At 46.1% G+C, this 23048-nt stretch overlaps 2 protein-coding genes across 2 annotated transcripts in view; one reads left to right on the forward strand and one right to left on the reverse strand.

The window, feature by feature from the left end:
* Positions 1-1509: 1509 nt before the first annotated feature.
* On the forward strand, positions 1510-10699 carry Rbp4 (retinol binding protein 4). Its single transcript, XM_008853093.3, has 6 exons — positions 1510-1596; positions 1730-1858; positions 1944-2080; positions 2229-2335; positions 8595-8807; positions 10400-10699. Exons 2-6 carry the CDS (start codon positions 1748-1750, stop codon positions 10435-10437), a joined length of 606 nt encoding a protein of 201 aa, XP_008851315.1. The 5' UTR covers positions 1510-1596; positions 1730-1747; the 3' UTR covers positions 10438-10699.
* Positions 10700-13315: 2616 nt separating this feature from the next.
* The window catches only part of Ffar4 (free fatty acid receptor 4), a 20648-nt gene continuing 10915 nt past the window's right edge, over positions 13316-23048 (reverse strand). The window contains exons 2-3 of the mRNA XM_008853094.2: positions 22118-22246; positions 13316-14048 (exon numbers count right to left, since the gene is read on the reverse strand). Coding sequence (XP_008851316.1) covers positions 13659-14048; positions 22118-22246 — 519 coding nt within the window. The 3' untranslated portion in view covers positions 13316-13658. The remainder of the gene's footprint in view (positions 14049-22117; positions 22247-23048) is intronic.

Below are 23048 nucleotides of genomic sequence, written 5' to 3' on the forward strand. Positions count from 1 at the left end.
ACATTTTATTTGTTGGTTTTTGTTTGTGTATATTGTGTTACGTTTTATAAGTAGCCTAGAGAAGATTAAAATATAGGTGATGAATGTGCACAGATTATATTCAAATATACATCATCCTATACAAAGAACTTGGGCATCTTTGCTTGTGTGTGTGTATAGGGGGTGCGTGAGGGGGTCTTAGAATCAATTCCCTGTAGATACTGAGGGACAAGTATGAACATCCTTTGGTAAAGCTAGCCCAACCAAATCTTCCAGTTACCCTATTGGCCACAAACAGTCTTTTCTAAGTCTGGAGTAGTTGGAGTTAAGACACATGGTCCTGACAGCACAGAGACAGAACTGAATCCAGTGGACGCAGAAGCTGAAGGAAGCCACGGGTGTCTTTTCAGGGTGGCCAGCTTGTCTAGAGGACAAATCAACTTAGTTCTTTGGTGTCTCTCCTCTCTCTTCCCCATCTCCTTTTATTTCAGGTCTAGCAACAGTAAAATGATCCAGATTGATCCATCCCAAGAATGGGCAATGCAGACACAACTGATTTATTGGCAACATCACTGAATCTCATTTGCTCCAAATCTTCCTTTGGACTTCTTTGATCACATTAATTGAACTGTTATATCTGGGTGGAGAGAAAAATGTAGCAAATTATGCGGTATCATAGGCAAGAAAAAAAAAAAATCAGCTAGCCACCAGCCTTTTTGCCTAGTGATCGCTAACATACTACAATGTTGTTCCTTCTTTGTTCACGTCTGAGTCAATGCTCTTCACTGTTTTGAAAAAGAAAAAAATTTCAATAAGGCTTAGAAATGAAAGCGCATCATAAACAATTGGTATTTATGTTTTTCTACGTGGTTTTGGAAAAGTGCAGCAACGTAAGCAGACAATCAACCACTCACCCTCGGACGCTGCTAAACTATTTCCTGTCCTGACCAGGTTGCATTTCTAGAGAATATTTAACAGGGAGTGTTTTAGTTCTACAGATGATGAAACGAAAAAACAAATATTGACGCGAACACTACCACACTCTGCTCAAGGAGTAAAATATATCCTTTATCAAAAGGGGGGAAAAAATCCTGGCCAAAATGTGTCTAAAAGCTCTGCACAAACGGTCCTTGGAAGACGTAGAGGCCACTTTGGAAAGCCAAGGCCTGGACACTGATGTACCAGGCTGCATCATGGGTCAACACTCCAGGCCGACGTGGGCCTCCAGCCAGCGCAGCAGAGCCTGGACGCCACCCCCGGCCGCAGCTAGCTGCCGCTGGCACACGGGCTGGATAACCCGGCCAGCTCTTGGCCCCATGGCTCGTCTGAGCTGGAGGGTTTGGCTCCACTGAGACCACCCTGCGCGGGGCTCAGGGACTGGGCGACACGCGAGGGGAGGCTGGCGCAGAGGGACCCCGCGTGCGCCGCGGCGGTGAGTCAGGGTGCGTTATGCAAGCGCGGGTCGGACCGGCCCCCAGCGCCTCCCCGCGGTCTTTCACCCCGCGGGTTACGAAAACCGGACCCCCTCCCCCCGGAGCTATAAAGCAGGCGGCAGCCGCTCGCCTCCCTCGCCCTAAGCGCGCGAACGCCCGCCAGGTTTCCACGCGGCTCCCGCTGGTGAGCAGCGGCTGTGTGGTCCTCCCGGGCGGGATGGGGCGGGTTGAGGCTGCGGGCGGCGGGATGCGGCGGGATGCCACGGCGGGATGCGTGGTCCCTCGGCCTGGCTCTCACGTCCGCGCGTGTCCCGCAGGGCGGACTCCTGGGCGAGATGGAGTGGGTGTGGGCGCTCGTGCTGCTGGCGGCGCTGGGCAGCGGCCACGCGGAGCGCGACTGCAGGGTGAGCAGCTTCCGAGTCAAGGAGAACTTCGACAAGGCTCGCGTAGGTATCATCCCCGACGGCCCGGTCCCCCAATTCCTGGCCGCGGGCGGTGAACCCCAAACTCCAGCTCTCGTCTCTTTACCAGTTCTCTGGGCTGTGGTACGCCATAGCCAAGAAGGACCCCGAAGGTCTCTTTTTGCAAGACAACATCATCGCTGAGTTCTCCGTGGACGAGAAGGGCCATATGAGCGCCACGGCCAAAGGCCGGGTCCTTATTCTGAGGTCAGTGGCCTCTGGTCGGCGTTGTGGGGCTTGTTCCAAGGTCCCTACCTGGCTGGACACCCAGCCTTCATTGGGAACGGGAGGGAGCACCTTGAGTGGGGCAGAAGCCCTTTCCTGGCTTGACTCAGGATACTCCTGGCTTTTGCAGTAACTGGGAAGTGTGTGCAGACATGGTGGGCACTTTCACAGACACAGAAGATCCTGCCAAGTTCAAGATGAAGTACTGGGGTGTAGCCTCCTTTCTCCAGAGAGGAAGTGAGTAGTGGGACCTTACTGGGAATGGGAGATAATGTCTGGCCAAATTACTGGGTTTCTACCCCTGGGGTACCATTAGAAAGAATGACCTGTGGGAAGGACTGCAAGTGACTGGAACCCTCAGCCCTGTCTGAGGTTAGGGAGTGGGATTAGAAGTAGCTGTCTTCCCAGCCTAAAACTCCTAGCCGAGTGCAGAAGGACCTTTGAGCTTGGGCCATTTTCCCGGTCAGCCCAATGTGTGCAGCTCCATACTCCTCCTCACATCACCATTGCCCTCTTTCTCTTTGGGGGGAATACCTGAGACAGTGTTACAACCTGGGCCACCAGCAGAGGTAGAGGTAGAGACCCCTACTCAGAATGAAGGCCCTGTGGTGTGTAGAGTTGGGTCACAGCTCAGTGTTCTGCCTGTGGATGATGAGCCAAGCACATCCTGGATGTCAGTGGTGTCTCCTTTCCCCAAACACCAAAACTGCTGGGCAGGATTTTGAGAGAGAGCTAGAGAATGCTCAGCGAGACAGCTAAAACTTAAGCTATTTATAAGGATGCATAATCTGCGTGCTTTTTCACACCCCACCTCCGGTTTTACCTAAGTTACAAATCTAGAATCCACTTGGTACTAGAGAAAAATTTTGGACAGGGAGACATATCCTGGGATCTAAGAAATGGAGCATTAACCTTAGGGCAGGGAATCAGGACCCAGATGAATAAACAGGCCCAGAGAAGAATGTTTCATTATCTAACAAGTTTGTGAGAACCAGTGTCAGAAGCCAGGGGTTCTAGCTCCCAGGTCCAGATTGGGTGACCCTGAACTGCAGAGCCTCCTAATACAAACTAAGTTTTGCTAAGCACTATTTGCACTCTTCTGTAAAATAAGACCCAAGAGCTGGCTGTTCAGGGGACACTCTTCAACTGGTCCAGGGCAGACATGTTGCTTATGTGACTTATTTTTCTATGTGTGGCACACTCTTTGACTTCTTCTGAACTTGTGTTAGATGAAATTATAACCCTGTACCCCCCACAGACTGGCGTAGGGGGAATTATGACTCTGCTCTTAAGAAAAAAGGCTCTAGCTGGGTGTGGTAGTGCGTGCCTTTAGTCCCAGCCCTTGGGAGGCAGAGGCAGGTGGATCTCTGTGAGTTCAAGACCAGCCTGGTCTATACAGTGAGTTCCAGGCCAGCTGGGGCTACAGGGAGACCCTGTCTCAAAAATACCAAAAAACAAACAAACAAACAACAAAACAAGCCACCAAAAAAGGCTGAGAAGAAGAAAAGAAAAAAAGAAAAGTTTCATTTTAAAAATCAAGTTACATGTTAGTGTTGATTGATGCCATACAGATGTTGCTTTTGTCCTTAGGAATAGTGAGAATTATTTTAGACTACAGCAAAGCTTACTAAACCGGTTCACTTAGAGTAAGAAAGATAAACTTTTCTGATAATGTATTACAGGCATCCATATCAGAAGGTACAAGGTTACTAATTCTTTGGAAGAACAAACATAACTCTTCAGCATTTTGAGATATGTTCTTTAAAGGACTGGAATTTTGTTGGCAATGCCTTTAAGAAAGGAGTGTGGGGGAACCCACCAAGGAGGAAGTGCTGTCTCTTGGCCCTACCTTTCCTTACCAAACCACATGAGCTCTACTTTGACCTCTTGTATTTTGGGGTTCTATCTAGGATTGCATCTAGAGGAGAAGAAAATAAGCATTGAACTCTTGAAAATCATTGCTCTCTTTCTATATATATAATATATATTATATATAATATATATAATGAGATAACTGTAATACAGAAGGTTTAACGATAAATTCCTCCTTAGGTTGCCTTTCCAAAAGGAAGCTATGCACTGTAGTGGTTAAGCATACCCCATTAAAGTTGGGCTGCCTGAGGGCTGAGGGTGTAGCTCAGTGGTAGAGCAGTTGCCTAACATGCCTAAGGCTCTGGAGTCCATCCTCAGTCACATACACATACACACACACACACACACACACACACACACACACTCACAACTACTAAATCCCAATTAAACCAGTACCTGTGGACCACAGATTGTTCTTTAACCTTTATGTCCCTCAGTTTCCCCCTGCACAAAGTCGAAAGGATCAATCACAATACTTACATCATGGAGCTGTTGTGAGGTTATAATGTATGGACATGCAGAAAGCACTTGAAGAGTGCCTGAGACATAAGTCCCGTGTTTGATATTGTTGCTTCTCAGTTTACATCTTGGGTTAAGAATTCATAGCTTTTCATTCTAGGTCTGGAGTGAAAGAACCACAAAGATCTTCAGGTCAGAGTCTCTTACTTTACAAGTAAAGGAATGAATGTCCCAGGAGCACACATAGCAAATTGATGGTACCTAGTGACAGGTGCTAGGTATAAAGGAGCATCAACGGTCCCCATCCCTGTTTTCTGAGTATCTCAGACTCACTTGATGCCTCTGTCCTCTGCTGTATTATATGCCTATTTGGGGGCCTTGCTTCACAAACTGCACTTTCATTCCTCATGCTAATCTCTTTCTTCCTTGACTTTGGTCTCATTAAGCATGAAGTTGGACAGGAGAATTTTCATTTCCTTCCCTGGTCCACATATTACACTTTACCAAAGAGACGTATTTACAAGAAGGTAGACTGATGGGAGAAAATAACTCAAGGCAAAATTAAATTTGATAAATCTCTATAGTTGATGCTGGAGTTCCAGGAAAATTCCTGTCATTTTAAATCCTCATTGTAAGTTAGAAAGCTAGAGGCACAGTGGCTTTCTATGATGAGTTTATTAACTGAATGAAATAAAGGGGCCCCTTAGTGCTTCTTTTTCATCTTTTGTTTTTCATAGATGGTCTAGGAATTGAACTCAGGGCTTTGTACACATTAGGCAAGAGCTCTCCCACTGAGTTACATTTCCAGCTAAACCTTTACAGTTGAATATTAAATTTCAGCGTTAACAGATTGCTTGGGCATGCTCTGGACTGGCCTCTTTCTCCCCCAGTTCTCCCAGCACATTCATTTCTTCACTTATAAAATAAAAGACTCCAACCTGAAGGTCTTTGTGGGTTCTCTCCAGACCAAGGAACCATCTCTCCAGTCTGAGTCTGCATTTTCAATATGCTTCTTTGGTGTATTCTGACAGTAAAGTTTGAGAACTACTGGTCTAGATAACTGAGGCCATCAAGGTCTCAGAGTCCACTCCCTTAACTGGGCTGTTGGGTTATTGTGATGATCAGTTAGGAATAGCCTAGTTTGTCTCCTGGCTGGCTCAGTTGGATGCTTAAGCCTGAGAATTATACCAAGCCAGGTCTTTCCATCTGGAAGACACAGGTCTAGGGAGCCAAAGAGACATTTTCTAGGACCACAGCAGTTCCTTCTACTAAGCATTTGAGGCCAGGAGATCCCAAGCTCTCAACCAATCAGTGGTGGCACTGTGTAGACACAGCCATAGCATAACCCCACATTCTGGGGTGTTGAAAGGGAGTCAGGAGCTACCAGCCACATAACTCTTATCTCTAGCTCTCTCCCCACAATTCACTGTCTGCAGTTAGCTACTGTCTGGAGAGACTTGGGGGTATCTTGTTTTCAGAGGGACCTTGCCCAGCTGTGGAAGAGGAAGATAGAGGGCTGAGTTGATTTTTTAGTGCCTTGGCAGATCCTCTCTTGCAAATACTCCTAGAAGGGAAAGTCTGACCAAGGTTGTTAGGATTCTTCATGATTGAACTATTCTGCCAAAAAGAAACTGGAGATAAACCAAATCATCTCGGGCCTTCTTTTAAGTTAAGAACGGCAGCCAGGACACTAAAATTATGCACTGAAAGTTGCTTTCTTCCTATGTCACATTTATATTTTGGCAACAATTTTGAGGGGGAAAAAAAGCTGCAGATTTGCCAGGCTAATAGCTGCTTGGACCATGAGTCGAGGTAATACTTCAAAAGTGGGTACTTTTGTGTTTGAGGCAGACTCCTGGGATGCCCATGACACAGTGATCCCATGACTTCATCCACAAATGGAAAGACAGCCCAGATGCTCAGGAGCCTAGAGAGGGTGGGGCCACGGTGAGAGGGAGGCCCAGCAGCAGCCACATAGTTTCTATTCCTGTCTCATCTGCTGAAGAACTTCGTGGTCACTGCTGGGTAGATGTTATGAGTCTGGGACACCCTCCAAGCACAGCCTCCGAAAGCCTGGAGGATGCAGGGGTGGCACGTTCTTCTTCCCATCAGGTGGGGGAGAGCTGAGGAAGAGGGCTCCACATCTCCTCCTGGGCAGTGCTCCTGCAGGGTCTGGGATTGGGCTGAGCTCATCCTAGGCTGGCATTTCAGGGGCTTCCAGAGAGGCACACCCACAGGTCACTTACAGTGAGCACTTGAGAGGGCCCCACATCCTCTGCTGCTGGGGCATCTGGCGGGCCCCACTGCATTCCAACATGCTTCTCGGCATGGGCAGATTGTCCCTTGCTTTAAGACCTGGGTGTGAGGTAGAGACATAAAGCCTTTTTGTTCTTGTCTCCTCTGCCCCCAATTTACCTAGTGTCTGGAAATGCTTCCGTAGGTTGGTGTGTTGACTCTGGAGTTGAATTCTCTCCTGTTTGAATTCCAGCTCTACCCTGTTCTGTGATCCTACATAAATTATTTCATTTTTTGTGCCTCAGTTTCCTCATCTGTAGTACAGGGAGTAATAGAGTGTGATTTTGAGTCAGTGCAAGAAATACCTGAGAAAACACGAAAAATTCTAGTTCAGTGACTGGCACACCAGTTAGTACTCGGGAGAGCCCAGCCTTGGCTACGTCAGAAAGGTTAGACTGAAATGCAGCACTTGTATCTGAACATAGTGTTTTTGTTTGTTTGTTCTCGTTTGGGTTTTTTTTTTTTTTTTTTTTTTTTTTCTTCCTGTAGCCCCAGTTGGCCTCGAACTCACAGAAATTCACCTGCTTCTGCCTCTTAAGTGCTGGGATGAATATGATCTAAATTTTTCAAGTGCTCTGCTCTGTGAGGAAAGTCATGAAAAGGGAATTTTCTCTTTCTCCCTCTCTCTCTGAGAGTGTGGCAAGGGGCAGTGCTTGCATGGGCCCATGCACTTGGAGGCCAGAGCAGGACATTGTGAGTCTTCCTCTATTGTCTGCCTCGTTCCCTTGAGATAAGGTTTCTCACAGAACCAGACTACTGGCCGGTGAGCTCTCAGGATCTGCCAGTCTCCACCTCCCAGTGCTGGAGTTGCAGGCTCACATACCCATGCCTGGCTTTTTACATGGGTGTTAGGAATTTGAACTCAGGTCCTCATGCTTGTAGAGCAAGTGCTTTTATCCCCTGAGCCATCTCCCTAGTCCTGAAAAAGATGCTGGATAGTAAGCATCTTTTGCTCCCAAGACAACTCTCTTGCCAGCCTAGGGAAGTAAATAAAATTCCTAAGCAGGAACAAAGGTAGAGCCTGAAAAACTATCATTGTCAGATTGGTGCCCTCTAGCCCACTGAGGTAGGAAGATAGTGAGGTTGAGTGGATGGTGAGAGGCAGGTTCTACAGAGTGTTGGAAAAGTCATGTTGTGCTGGATAGCTTTAGTGTCAACTTGACACACCTGAGTTGAGGGAATTGCCCCTCAATTGGGGAATTGCCTCTATTGGACTGGCCTGTGGCCATGTCTGAGGGGCATCTTCTTGATGAGAGATGTGGGAGGGCCCAGCCCACTGTGGGTGGTGCCACCCCTGGGCAGGTGGGCCTGTGTTGCATAAGAAAGCAGGCTGAGCAGGAGCCAGGGGAGCAAGCCAGTAAGCAGCATTCCTCCATGGCCTGTGCTCCAGCCCCTGCCTCCAGGTTCCTGCCCTGAGTTCCTACCTTGGGCTCCCAGATGAACTGTGACCTGGGATATGTAAGCTAAATAAACCTTTCCTCCCCAAGTTGGTAGTGGTCAGAGTATTTTGTCACAGCAATGAAGAACAAACTAGGACACATGTCCTAGAGTTGGAGATAAGTTGGTGGCCTTTAGACGTTAGACAGAAACACAGGTGTTATTGGAGAATAGATGGTGTTGGAAGTACATTCTCAGTGGTCCTGTAGAAAGATTTTGTGCCATTTCTTGTCAAGGAAACATGAATGAGATGTCCTCCGTGCCAGGACTTTTCTCTATAAAGGAGACCAAGATCCTTTCTCATTTGCTTAATTTTGTAAAAGCTGTCAGGAATCTCTGTCTAGACCTTCTTGCTAAGGAAATGCAGCCAGTTCCAGGAAGTGACTGGTAATGAGTTGGGCTAGCCTCCGAGCCCACTGCTGCTCTCTTACAGCTGATGACCACTGGATCATCGACACGGACTACGACACGTATGCACTGCAGTACTCCTGCCGCCTGCTGAACCTGGACGGCACCTGTGCAGATAGCTACTCCTTTGTGTTTTCACGTGACCCCAATGGCCTGTCTCTAGAGACGCGGAAGCTGGTGAGGCAGCGGCAGGAGGAGCTGTGCCTAGGAAGGCAATACCGGTGGATTGAACACAATGGTGAGCAGTTCTGCCCAAGGGTTGCAGCCAGGCTGAGCCAGTAGGAAGGCAAGCATTGCATCTGCACACAAGAGAAAGTGGGTAGTCTGAGGAGCCTCCCTCTGGGCCAAGCCTCGGTCCTTCCTGACTAAATCTTTCCCAGAGCCTTGTCATAGGCCACGTGTAGAAAGAGACCAAAGGCTTTTCCTCCAAACCTTAGCACTTTCAATAAGCAAAACTGTAGGGACAGGTTTTTTTTTCCTTTGATTTTGCTACCCCAGGCCATTTATTTGCTCCTGACTTCAATACCTTGAAAAACCATTGTACTGGAATTACAGTTTGGGGGCAGGTTATGTGTCCCCACCCAAGGACTGGGCATTGCATACAACAATTTTATGTAAAAACATAAACAGAAGACCAACATACAAGTTCAAAAGAGAACTATGTCAGCAATGTACTTTATTCTTTTTTATGTATATGAGTGTTTTGCCTTCGTGTATGTAAGTGCATCCATGGAATGTACCTCTTGCAGTGCCTAAGGAGGCCAGAAGAGGGTGTCCAATCCCCTGGAACTGGAGTAGCAGATGGTTGTTAACTGCCATGTGCTTGCTAGGATTCAAACCAGGGTCCTCTGCAAGAGTAGCCAGTGCTCTTAATAGCTGAGCCATCTCTCCACTCCCAGTGTTCTTTATTCTTTAAGAAACCAAAGAGTCATTTGGTTGACACGCTGGGTTTCCACTGGAGTTTTTAGGGAGATCCTCTGGGACAACCATAGGCTCTTCTGATGGCTGTTGCCCTCACCTGACCCTGATTTAAAGCTGAGTAGTGGAGAAATGCGCTATTTTGAATTGATATTCACTCACTTCTATGAGGAATTGGGTTTCAAAATCGAAATAGGGTCTTGCAGAAGTATAAGAAAAGAACATTTCTAAGCATCTCACTGACCCACTATACCAAACAGTGTGATTTTAGACTGAAAACATAGATACAGAAATGCCACCCTGGGGCTGGGGGATGGGCAGCTGAATGTGGGACTATTGAAAGATTTCATCACCTCCGGTGTCACACTGAGCCCATTGCCTGAGTCACTTCAGTTAACCCTGGGTCACATCTTAGAAAGTAGGTACTCTTATTAACCCACATTCTACCAGTGAGAAAATAGATTAAGTACATTGCCCAAGATCTCCAATGGATAGCTGTAAGTTAGGTGCAAACTCAGATTTTTGTGACTCTGAAGTGCCTTAGGGTGCCATGTGGTGACTCATGACAAGGAAACAGCTCCAACAGCAAGGCTGAGGTCAGACTGCCACAGCCCGTATGTCCTTAGGTAAGAGGATGGGCTGGCCACGTGGCACTTTAAGATGCAGTGAGCAATGAGGCAGAAGTAAACAGAAGCTCTGATCCATGCAGCAGGTCCTAAACCTCAGCCCTGCTGTCCTCTGAGAAGTCAAAGGGCTTTAGAATCAGCTGTGAGAGAGTTTGTGAATTACAGCCATAGCAAAAGCATATAGACTACAGGAACTACAGGAACCAAGATGGCCTTGGCATTCAGTTCTCTACATAAACACCGGTCTGCCTTTGTGTCATTAATGGTTTTGTTTTCTTTATTTCAGGTTTCTGTCAAAGCAAACCCTCAAGAAACAGTTTGTAGTAGCATCAAGAATGTGAAGTTTCAGTTGTAAACATCTGATTAACTCTCACTCAGTCTTCATCTCTATTTATCTTAGGAGTTTAGCCCTCTTCAGCCTTACTCTCTCTTGGTGAACGTGAAAGCTTCATTGTCAGACATAATAATAGGCTTGGGAATGGCTGAATCTGTTCATCCAAATGTACATCTTACTGAAATTCCCTGAGAGACTATTTGAGGCTTGGGATTCCAAACTTGATTTATTAAAAATATAGTCACCAGCTTCCTATGAGTTGAAGTGTTATTTGTGGGCAGATTGCAAGTAGGGTGTGCTTTTAGATGTTAGAACAGTCTCCCTTTCCATTTTCTATGACCTTTGTTCTGCTCCAGTGCCTGATCTCCATTATTAAAGACTGGATTCTCCAAACTTCCTGAGAAGGGGGGTTTCCTAATTAATCCAGGGAGGCCTTAACACCAGCCTCTCCAAGGCCCTGTAGCCCAAAGAGGAAGTGAGTGTAGCCAGGCTGGCAAACCCAAGGCTGTCAGCCCAAGGCCAGAGAGGAGGGCAGGACGGCAGGCTCCCTTGTGGATGAAGTTGGGAGAGCAAGAAGCATGGGACAAGGTGAGCTCTAGAAAAAATCCTGCCCTACACTGTCTCTAGCATGTCTTCACTTTGTATTTCAGATGGGGGCAAAATGTTGAGAAACAGGCAGCTTTGGGTTTCTCCAGCAATGTTAGGGGGTCGGGCCCTAGCAGGCAGCACCCCCTAGTGGGAGTGTGCGGGGAATATCAAGGTAATGGAAGCATCTAGGACCACTCCAGCAGCAGCACTTGTGAGTTCTAGGGTATAACTGCATGCAGAGCCACTTGCCTTTCCCAGGGAGTTCCCAGAAAGCTGTTCCTCAGCAAGGTTATGGTACCAGAAGATCTTGGTTTTAAGTGTGATCCAGTTCAGAGACTAGCTGTGCTGTTTAGGTGTGATTATATGGTTTCTCCCATTAAGCATGGGAAGTATTTCCCCACCCGGCAGGATACAATGAGAGTCATCCAGTGTCTGTGAATATGTTGAGAAGCCGTGCAAATGCTGCGTATCACAGGAAATCTGTGAAAGGAGTGCTGGTATTTCCAGGGGCCATTGGAAGCGTTGGTTCCCTAACACCATGTACCTTGTTCTCCACTAAAAGCAGAGGGAAAGATGGGAAAGCTCAACTTTTCAATCTCACGCAACTTGACAGCTCCTGGCTTCTCATCTTCAGTTTGACACCATAGTGAGCCATAAGACAGCCAAACATCCCTCTAAAAAAGAGCTTCAATTTACCAAATACATGAACTAAATATGAACAAAGACACCTTGTCAGTTTGTCCTTGATATCATGATTGCCACACGTCTTACCTCAGAACCAAGCTGCCCCAGAAACTCCATGAATGATGGCAGCCCCTGGGGTTGACTGACTGGGCTTTGAGCCAGACCCTGTGTGATTCAGCCATTGTTTTCAACCTCCAAGTGTTGGCATGTCCCTGGGCTCAGTCTTTGACTCTGGTTTCTTTCTCTCTCTCTCTCTCTCTCTCTCTCTCTCTCCTCTCACAGAGTGTGTGTATATATATATTCCATATATATATCCCAACAACCCTGTATTTCCAAGCCAACTTCTTGGAGACTGCATCCAGCTGCCTAGTCTGTGTGGAGGCCTTACTGGGCTTTCAAGCATATATAAGGGCCAAATGAAACACTTGACTCTTACCCCCATTTTTCTACCTGCTCCACCATTCAGCCAATATTGGGCTAAAAATCGAGGTGTCACCCTGGAATCTGGTCTTCCCTCACATCTTTTCTATAAGTCTCTGCTCCACCCTCCAAGCACATTCCAAGATTATTTCGCATAATACTTCATTCGTGCCACTGGCCTCCAAGGTCACCATCAACCTTTTCCATTTCAAGCAGCTGCATACCTAATTTCTATTTTCATTCTTTCTCCTCAAAGTCTTTGTATAGCAACCAGAGTAGCATTTAAGCTAATGTCAAATCGATGTTCCATTGCAAACCTCCAGTGTTAACCCCCGAACACTCAATGAATTCCCTATGCTGGCCTCCCAGGCCTTCTTTGACCTAACCCAGGAACTTCATTGGCATCCACTGACTGGCTCCAAGGGAGCACCCCTCTGTCCTAGCATCAAGTACAGAGGAGGCCCAGTCAACAGTTTGCTTTGCTTGGCCCACACAGCTCTTCCTGTCCTGTAAGCGAGCCAGCCTCTTTGAACTCACCTCTTTCTTCTGCCTGCAAAGCTCCTTTGCCTGGATCCACATGACTGGCCCTTTTTTGCCTTTTGCTATTCAACCCAACTATTATTCCACAGAAAGCTTTTCCTGCATCCTCCCGCCCCATATCAATAAACATCACCCCACAGCACCCTGTCCTGCTTTCTCCAGGGTGCTTATTCATTCTAGGGTGCTGCATTATTTATTGGCTTCTGTTTAGCATTTGTTCCCCCTGCACCACCCCCATGAGATGAGCTCACCAAGAATGGGGCCAGGGCTGTCTGCTTTATCACTGTACTCCCAGTACCCAAAACGTGGCACAGCCAAAGTGGGTGCTGCAGAGGCCTCTGCTGGATCAAGTGATGAAGGATTGCTCCTGATCTCTCTCCAGCATCTGAGTTCATCCTCTCCTTTTTGTTTCTATGGCACTGCTTCTACTAAATGGGTCTATGACTTTTTTTATATACTGAAGATTGGACCTAGAGATACATACTTGTTAGGCAAGGACTCTACCACTGAACCATGTCATCCCAGCTCCATTTTCACTACATGGAAACAAACACTCTCTAATTGTTTCTTGGAAATTCCTTAAGATGTTTTCACATAAATGAATGATCCCAAGTCCTTGTGAGCCCAAGTTGGGAACTTAGGGTGGCCATGACTCTTTAATAGAAATCTGAGCCCTGAATCTATTCCAAAGTTCATTTCAGCAACCACAGGGTATGGCTGTATATGTAGGAACAGTTATAAATAAAAAATTATTAACTCTATCACATTAGAAACACACTTAAAAATTCATATTTTAAAGGAACCCATAGTAAGTCATTTTTCTCTAAGGAAAAAACATTATACTTAAATGATTATCCCTTAATTTACCAGTGCTGTAGTGTGCTCTTGGAAGTTGTATTTTCTTAAGGCAGGGTATGCTGGTGAACTGTCTGAAAGTAACTCCCTTTACAAGCACAGTGTGGCTATCTGGCTCACCTAGTTAACTGGATATCACAGATAGGTCATTCCGTTTGACAGATGTGTCTGTAAAAATGGCTCCCTTTTCTGGGAACAAGAAGCAGCAAAAAACTTTCTTCCATTCGTTCCTGAACAGTGACATGTTGTACAGAATTGGGTTTAGGGCTGAGTTGGCAAATGTGAAAGCCATCACCCAGAAGAAGAGGGATGGCCAGATGACTAGGTCCTGCTTGAAGTTCTGGATCAAGATGAGGAGAATGGTAATGATGATAGGACTCCACATGATGAAGAAGGAGACCATGAGCAGGAAGAGGGTGCGGAAGAGCCGGTAGTCCTGCTGGGACACACGAATCTGGTGGCTCTCGGAGTATGCCAGGCTCAAGTTGAGCCTTTTCCTTGACGCTTTTGTAATCTGTGAAAAACACAACCAAAACCAGAGCTACAAGTTACTGCAGATGTCAGAGATTTCCAGTTAGGAGCCCACTGGGGATGAATGTTGTTGGTTGTTTTTTAGTTTGTACTGAGGATTTGAAGCCCAGACGGATTGGGGTAGGACTGGAGATGGTGGGGTGCAGCCTGGCTGGGCACAGCTAGGACAGAATGTGAAGAATATTGTGTATATGAGCCTGACATGCCACCCTTGACCTTTGTCCTGAGGCAGGGGAGCCAATGGGTGTATCCTGACCATAACAGTGGCCTTCACTAACTTCCATCTCTGGGCCTGGCCCAGGCCCTGCCTCTCCTAAACAAATAGTTGCAGCCACATCAGCCAGGGACTGGCCATATTGCCAGCTCTATACATGGGCCCTGGATCCATTCCCTTAAGATCCCTGAATCTCAAGAGAGTAAGTAATTATAAAGCGTTATTCACAATTTGGGCAATTTAGCTCCAAGATCAGAATGACTTAAAGTATTCTCCTTATAATAGTTTTAATTCTCTAATTAAAGGATAGATGCTTAATTATTTCATGATTACATGATTGCTTCTCATGCTATGGGACATTTAGATCCACCTGTTTGTAATGGAGACAGGGTAGCAGGTGCCCAGAGAACCTACTTCTTCCCTCTCAAAGCACCTGACAACCAGGACACAAGGTTAGAGCAATCAGGACAGCTGAGCTTTCCTGCTGCTTCCCTGCCAGGTGCTAGGCATTTATCCCATGGGTTGTCATCTTTAATCTCCACATGTCTTCCCTGCAGTCATATCATTGTTAGTCTTGCTTCACGGATGAGCAAATTCGCTCTCAAGAAATGTGCTACTCATTGAAAGTCTATGGATAACAAATAGTAAGAGCTCCCACCTGTGAAAATCTAGTTCAGTCAGTAGCGTTAACTATTGGTTATATCTTAAAAGACTCAAAAGGGGTTCTCAGAAGGGGTTCCCATACTAGCCAGTGCCCCTACTCCATGCTGTGCTAGTAAGGGTAGTTCACCAGAAAGTTCTCCAGCCCTCTGTGGCCCAGGACACTAGCAGGTACCTGACAGTGACTGTGATAGACAGTGTGGCTGACTCATGGTCAAGTGCAAAAGAGATCTGGCCTTTTTTTCAGCACTAACAGATGCTGCTGTTTCCTCCTCATTCCATAATCCCCACAATTTGTAGAATCAGGAAGAAAATGAAGCACTGTAATAAAGTGTGTGTCCTTCCTAGCTCCCCATCCCACACTAGATGTCAAGGCTAGTCAGTATCTAGCCAGGGTTTCCAATGTTTCTGGCTTCTGGTGGAATGCCTGGTGAGCTCTTAGGCTAAAATGAAATGCTTCATTAACATCTGAGGATTAACTATAATCCTCAAAACCAGTCCTGGGGTTATGACTTTGGGAACTGAGGAGGCGCTGAGAGGTGGGGAGATTTGCTCAGCTTTCTGGTCAAGTGCAGGGAATGTGCCCCGTGCTCTTCTCCACTATGACACCACTGCCAGTCAAAAGGGAGGACAGTGTTTGTGGAATGTGCTCTGTGGTCACTGGGTACTTGGTAAAACACAAAATGTCTGTGAATGAAAGCTCCTAGAAAGAGCTGTACCTTATACTGAACCTTCCACAAGGCTGATTGATTAGAGCTTCAGTGATAGAGGAGGGGCTGGCATGTTGCAGTTTCAGAGCCGAATTATAATTTATCTTGGGCATCTGTAGCCCCCTTCATGGCCATTCCCCACCCATACCTGTGTCTGACCTAGCATCCTTGTGAATAGTATCAACCTTTTGGTATGTATTCACTTCACAGATCAAATTGCCTTAATCGCCATTCCTTGCCCACCTCTGTGTTTGACCTAATAACCTTGTGACTAATGAGTACAACTTTTGGACCAACCAAAAGGCTAAAAATATCATCAGACAGCATCTGGGGCCTATTCAGAGCTTTCCTTACTTAGTTGCAACCACCTATTTGATGTTTCCAACAATGTATTTGAAAAGTGCCTTGATTTATGACTTTATTTGTTCTGTTATTATAAAAACTTCATAAAGTTATCACATTGGAATATGGAATTGGGGGTAAGCTGAATCTGTGTCCTGGGCCATGGCCACTCATATTTGGCTACAGAATAAATGATCTCTTACCCCCTTTGAGGTGAGAGTTGTGTTTTTTCAAGTTAACATGCCTAATGGGGCCCACTTGAGACACGTGGATCTTGAAGGACTGAGAGGACCATGGATCTATACTTCTTTTAACTGTCTATGTGATTTTGGCTCACTAGAGTAAGAGAAAAACTAGTCCTGGACAGCTGCTTGGTTTGGAGTTTTCTCCCCAGGCCTCTTATAAAGTCCATTTAAAATAGACTCTTTTCAGAAGCCACATGAGCTTCTGAAGACCAGGCAGGAATGTTCTCCCCACCCGACACCCCTCTGCCATGCCAGGCCATGCCAGCTGGAGCTGGCAGTGAAGGAGGTTCCCACTGACAGAACTTGGGCCCCTGAGGGTCGAGTCTTCTTTATGGAGCTGAGTGGCCAATCATCAGTGTCCCAGTTAGAATTGTTAGACAAGAGACCCCACCTTCCCAGTGGTCTATCACTATGAAAACAAGACTGGCAGGAGAGTAAGGACTGGAGCAGCAGCAAGATTAACAGATGAAAGAAATCAACAGCTGGCAGAGGACAGGAAACCTTCCCCACCTGGGCTTCATGCAACTACAGAGCATGTGCAAGAAAAGCCTGTGATAAACACATGCAGTATCCAACATGGGACAGGCAAGTGCTATGTAAATTATCTGTAAAAGGTTATGAGACTTGCAGCCCATCATTTTTGGAATGTAAGCCTTTCCCCTACAGCTCACTAGCTCACTCCCATTCTCAGGAATGTCTTTCCTCTTAATAAACTGTCTCTGTTTCCATGAATAATTATGTGACCCTGACACAATTCTTTGTCCTGGAACACAAGAACCTGGAAAATTCAGCGAGTGCCCCCAGGGCCCATATCCACGCTTATAATGTGATCATAGTCCCCAGGAGTGGGTAGAGAGGGCAAGGCTTCATGTTCAGTTGAAGTCGATTTTGTTTCTCAACTAAGTTCTATGAGGAGTTTCCAGCTGAAGGCCATTGACTCACTGGTTCATTCAACAAGTATTTACTGAGTCCCTGCTATGTGATATGCTCTCTTAAACAGGCTGGATGCAGACTAGGCATGATGGCACATGCCTTTAATCCCAGTACTCTGAAGGCAGAGGCAGATTGAATCTCTGTGAGTTTGAGGCCAGCCTGGTCTACATAGTAAATTCCAGGCCAGCCAGAGCTACACACTGAGACCCTGTCTCAATAATAATAATAATAATGAGACTGGACACATAGCAATAAGTAAGGGAGTCCTGTCTACACTGCACTTTCCACTATGCTTGTGGACTGTGGGAGGGAGGAACAAGAAGCACAAGAACAAATGGCAAAGACACTGAAGCTTATCATGGCAATGGTTGCTGGGTGATCCTGTAAACCTTGTCCCGAGCTGCCATCCCTGACAGTCTGATCGAAGGTACTTAGGAGTCACTGGGAGGCTATTCCCTTGGGAAAACTGTCAATAGGAAAAATACCACTGAAAATGCATGGCATGTTTGAGTCACAAGGAAAGAGGAAGCAGAGAGGGCAGAGGGCAAACATAGTCACCGCCCAACACGTGGAGCAGCACCTGGAGGGAGATCAGCAGGAAAGAAGTACTAAGATGCCCATGATGCCCACTCTGAATCCTTGCCCAGGTCAGAACCAATAAAGAAAGTTAGAGTGGGGTTTCCCACCAAGGGTTCCATGGAACCCCACAGAGAGGTTTCATATGGAGAAGGGGACTCTGTGGTCAGATTTAGCAATGCTGTCTGGTCTGTTCCTTTGCTGGGGATGACCAAAGAATATGAGCATTAAAAGGCTTTGAGGTCTTGCAGCAGAGAGCCCCATCCAACTAGCTCAGCATTTCCCAAGTTTGTTTGGCCATGAGCCTTCCTAACACCCATCATCCTACAGAGCTCTAGAGAGCAATACAAAAGACTCCACTTTACAGCAACAGAACAGGGTGACAGGAGAGAGGCACTTCTCAACCCCAGAGAAGGGGCCCAAGTTAGTGACAGAAGAGACAGGTAGGAAGGCAGGACTGGTGGGGAAGGGCGGGGTGACAGATCTGCATGCGATGAATATGCTAGTGAACATTGACATTCAGTGGGTTGCATGGCTGTGCTCCTACAGGAAAAGTTTGGGCAGGAGAGCTGACTCAGTGTCTCTAAGTTGCTGAAATCTCCAGGGGAAGATGTCCCCTCTAATCCCTGCCCTAGCCTCTACACATTTGCCTGCTTCTAAAGTACCAGCCTGATAACTCATAGGTACCAAGTGATGGCAAATGTCCTAATGGTGAAAATGCAACAAGTTTTCCTAGTGGTACAGAACATATTTTTTTTCAAAATTCTTCTATTTTTACTAACTAATACTGTGATTTGCCTGACATCATATCTGTTTTTCTTTTACACAATTACTGAGGCATACTTGTTCCCAGTAGAAACAGGCCCACATTACTTCAGCTTGCCCAAGGTTACATGACAGCCAAGCTCCACTTGGACCCCAGTCTTGTGGCTCTTTGTTCAGAGACTCCCCATGGCCCAAGCAGAGAAGCCTTGCAGGCCTCACACATCTGCAAGTATATACTGAGTGCCTACAATAAACTGGCCAGCCTCTGCTCCAGGCATGGAGACATCACAGTGAACAGAATGGCCTCTGCCCTTATGGAGTGTGCAGCCAGTGGGCAACAGGGACAACACACAAGTGGCTGTACAAGCATAGAACAGCACGGGAGTAAGTGCTTTCAGGAGAAGCCAGTCAGGAAAAGATTGCAGAGTGACAGGGGATGCTTCTGTGGAAGATCTTTTGGAGTAAAGACCTGAATGATGTGAGAAGTGGTCCTCGCAGCAATCCAGGGAAGAGAGATCCAGGAAAGAAAATGGCAGGTAGCATAGCTCTGAGGCAGTAGTGTGTTGGGGTGTGTGGAGGGACCATCTCCAGCCTACCTGGACACAAGAGATGGGGGGGAATGGAGGACACACAGACACCAAACTGCACAGGGCTTTAGGTGAGGGCTTTGGCTCTGGTTCATATGTGAGGAAGAGATGGGTCTAAATTACTTGTCTGGTTCTTAGGCAATGTTTCATGGCTGCAAATCACACAGATGTGTCATACACAGAAGTTGTGCAGGGGTCTTGCAGGACTGACCGTTGGTTTAGATGTAAGTACTGGGAGCATGGTGAACTGCCATCTAAAGTTTGTTGGGGTGAGACACTCTTCCTCTCCCAATTCTGCAGGCCACCTCTGGTTTTTCCAACTGGGCTCTGGCCATGAGAATGAGATTGGATAGGCAATCACACCCTCACAGGAGCCCCAGGCGTGTAGGGCACACATGGAAAGGGGGCATACCAAAGCCCTTTTGACCTCTGTGTCTCAGGAGTGGACCCCCACAAGGGAGTCCAGGTGCCCACTGCCCATCCCAGCCAGCTCCTCTACAGCCTTAATTGCTTGTTCTTACTCCAAACCTTGGCCTCCTGTTTATTGTCTTGGAAACCCCAGTGATGCCTTTCCCCACCAGGCTCAGAGGGAAGGGTTAGAAGAACAGCCTTTCCTAAAAGTTAACACCAGCCTAATTTATTCATTGCTTGTGGGCAGACAGGCAGGCACTAGATGCCCCTTACCAGTCTCCTCTCACAGCAACCTCACACTGAGAATTATGACTGCCATTTGCAGATGATGGAACTGAGGCCCAGAGAGTGCAACTAGCTACCAGGCCACACAGCAAAGGGGCAGAGTCAAGACTCAAAACCAGGTGATTTAAATAACTCTTCAAAGCCTCTGTGTCTCTTCCCATGGCCCTTTGCTCTCTGTCATGCCCCTTACTCACCCTTCACATTTGGGCAGCAGTCAAGAGCCCACTGTAATTTCATAATATCATCCTACCTTTTGCTCCAATCTTTCTTGCTTTAAATTGCAGCATCTTTGTCTGTCTGTCTCTTTCCCTGTGTATCAAAGAATGTGACCTTCATTCTCCTGACCTGCCCCCATCCCCTGCCCGAACTTTGCACAGAGCATTCTTAACAAATTTCTGAGGAACTGGAGTGTTGAGACTCTGGGGTCAGACTGCTCAAGTCTGAGGCTGACACCTATACACTTTGTGACCTTGGGTAAGTTACATAACACCTTTGGATTGTCTCATCTGCAACTCTTATTGGGATTAAATGAGTTAGTGCTTACCACATCATAAGCACTGCATGAATATTTATTAAATAAAAATTGAAAAATGCAGCCAGGCATGGTGGTGTATGCCTATAATCCTAGTACAGGAGAGGCAGAGGCAGGAGGACTGATAGAAGTCTGAGGCAAGTTTGAGGGAGTTACAGGCTAGCCAGACTACATAGTGACATCCTATTTCAAAAACCAAACCAAAATAAAAAATTTTTAATTCATTCTATATTTCTCTTTCCTTCTCTTTCACTTTTTTCCTTTTAATTTAATAATTAATACTTTTATAATATCTAATATCCCCATCCCCCCCCCAATATAAGCAACTTTACAGTCCTTCATGCCCACCCTGAATTTGTCTCACACATTAGAATAAGCCCCAGGCTGGGGAATCCCTTTAGGGATCATGGGTCCTCTGGTGGGAAGATTCTAGGTAGCAAGCTGGGCAGTATCTCCCACAGAACCACAACAGGCAGACCAAGATGAGCTGGCCTGGACTGGGTTCTGAACATTTTAAGAAGGCTACAGAGAAAGGGCCCAAAAGTGAGCATGGCCTTTCTTCTTCAACACGCTTGTTTACCAGATGACCCACATCAGATGTTATTAACCCAAGATGCAACCACTGCATGCCTCAGAGAGGGCTCAAGGACTTTGACTGGATCTTCCAAAATGGGCATAAATATTCATGCATGTGTTTGCTGAGTGGTACTTGCCATGTAAATAGGACGCCTTTAGAAGCAGGAAGTAGAGACTAACCCATCTTTTTTATGTCTGTGTACATGTTTACTTTGAAGGTAGACATCATTTGCTTCCTGTGTCATATATAGTTGAAATTGACATTCCTGGGAGTAAGGGCACTGACCCATGGTGAAGGGAAGGGCTTCTGGCCAAGTTCTATTCTCCAACCAGGAGCCAGTTTATGAGTGTGTTAAATTTGTGAGCAGAACACGTAAGCTGGGTGTGATTTTCTATTTGTATATGATCCTTCCATAAAAAAAAAAATCTTAAAAAGTAGATAGTGTTGATCACTGCTGTGTTTGTGGAGAAACACTGAACACAACTCAAAAGTCCATAAAATGATTATATCATGTATATATGATGAAGGCCAAGCAGCCCTTAAACAATAACAAGATTAGATACAGGAAGTGATATGGAAAGATGTCGTAATAGAGCATTGGGCAAAAAAAGGAAGTTACAAAGCAGATAACATCATCTCATATCTAAAAAGAGCTATGAGCAGTGCCAATAGCCATCTGCATTTAACCTGAAATTTTGTGTGGTTCATCAACTTCCGTCTTACATAGCTTCATGCCTGTTTTCAATTTAATTTTTTTTTTTTTTTTTTTTTTTTTTTTTTTTTACTAGGTATCCCAGGCTAACCTCAAACTTCAAGTCCTCCTGCTTCAGCCTCTTGAGTAGTGAGAGTACAGGTGTGTTCCACTATGCCCAGCTATGTATAGCTTTCTTGATAACCAGTGGCCTACCCCCCAGCTGTACCCATGTCTCTACCTTAGAACATGTCCTGAGTTCTTTTGAAAGCAGGGCCTGGCACCCACCATGCCCGGCCAATTTAATATTTTTATAAGCTTGTATCATTTTAGTGATGAGCAAAAAAAAGTGACAAAAAAAGTAACTTATTTAGAAAACAGAAGTAAAAATAAAAAATTTTATTTGCAATCAGGACTGCCATTGCCTGTAACAACCTCTAAGACATCGCTGACCTAGAAGTTCTGAGTCTACTAGAAATACCCAGATAGAGTGAAGTTCAAAGCAGCACTTAAAACAAACATACCTGTAAAATTTTGGAGTAACTGATCACAATGACCAGTCCAGGTACCAGGAAGTTCAAAGTCACAAAAAACACATCCCACGAGATTTCTCCTGCAATGTTGGGCCAATCCAACGTGCAAACTGGAATTTCCTAGTTACGGAAGGGATAAAAGAACACCTCTTAAATGCTGGCTTCTTCTTTGGCCTTTAGCCCAGTCCTAGCTGTGGGCTGCCTGACACTGTCACACTGTGTTAGTTACATAGCTAGTATGACAGTAAATCCCAGAATCCCTACACTTGACCCATGACAACCCCTGGAGCTCCTGCTCCAGACCCTTAGAATAGCCATAATTATTATTCTTATTCCCCAGGAAGTCAACTGAGCCTCAGGGTCATAGGCAGGTAAGAGCTAGAGGTATTTCCCAGTGTGGGTCTTTCCACTTCCCTGGGGTGGCATGTGTAAAGTGTTTGAGCTTTTTCTTGCAAGCCTGGTGCATTTAAAAGGCAAAACTTACCCTGGGCCTGGTGGCACATACCTTTAATCCCAGCCCTTGGGAGGCAGAGGTAGGTGGATCTCTGTGAGACTGAGGCCAGCCTGGTCTACACAGTGACTTCCAGGTGGGCTGGGACTAGGGAGACCCTGTCAAAAACAAAAACAAAAACGAAAAAAGGCAAAACTTAACCTCAGAAAGGTCACAAAGACTGGAAGTCACAAACCACACACAAGCATTTGGAGACAGGATTGAGGTTCCAGTACAGTCATACACTTCTGAAGGCAACAAGGTGTGTGCTAAGGTATTGTTTAATTGGGGTGTTTAGTTGTCTGAAGTTTATCAGGCACATACATGTAGTCCAGCTACTTAGGAGGCTGAGGTAAGAAGATTGTTTGAGCCCAGGAGTTTGAGACCAACCTGGGAAACAGACCTTGTCTCAGGGATAAATAAATAAATAAA

This window comes from Nannospalax galili, unplaced genomic scaffold, assembly GCF_000622305.1.
Source record: "Nannospalax galili isolate Female #2095 unplaced genomic scaffold, S.galili_v1.0 scaffold1027, whole genome shotgun sequence".
In the NCBI taxonomy this organism is placed as follows: Eukaryota; Metazoa; Chordata; class Mammalia; order Rodentia; family Spalacidae; genus Nannospalax; species Nannospalax galili.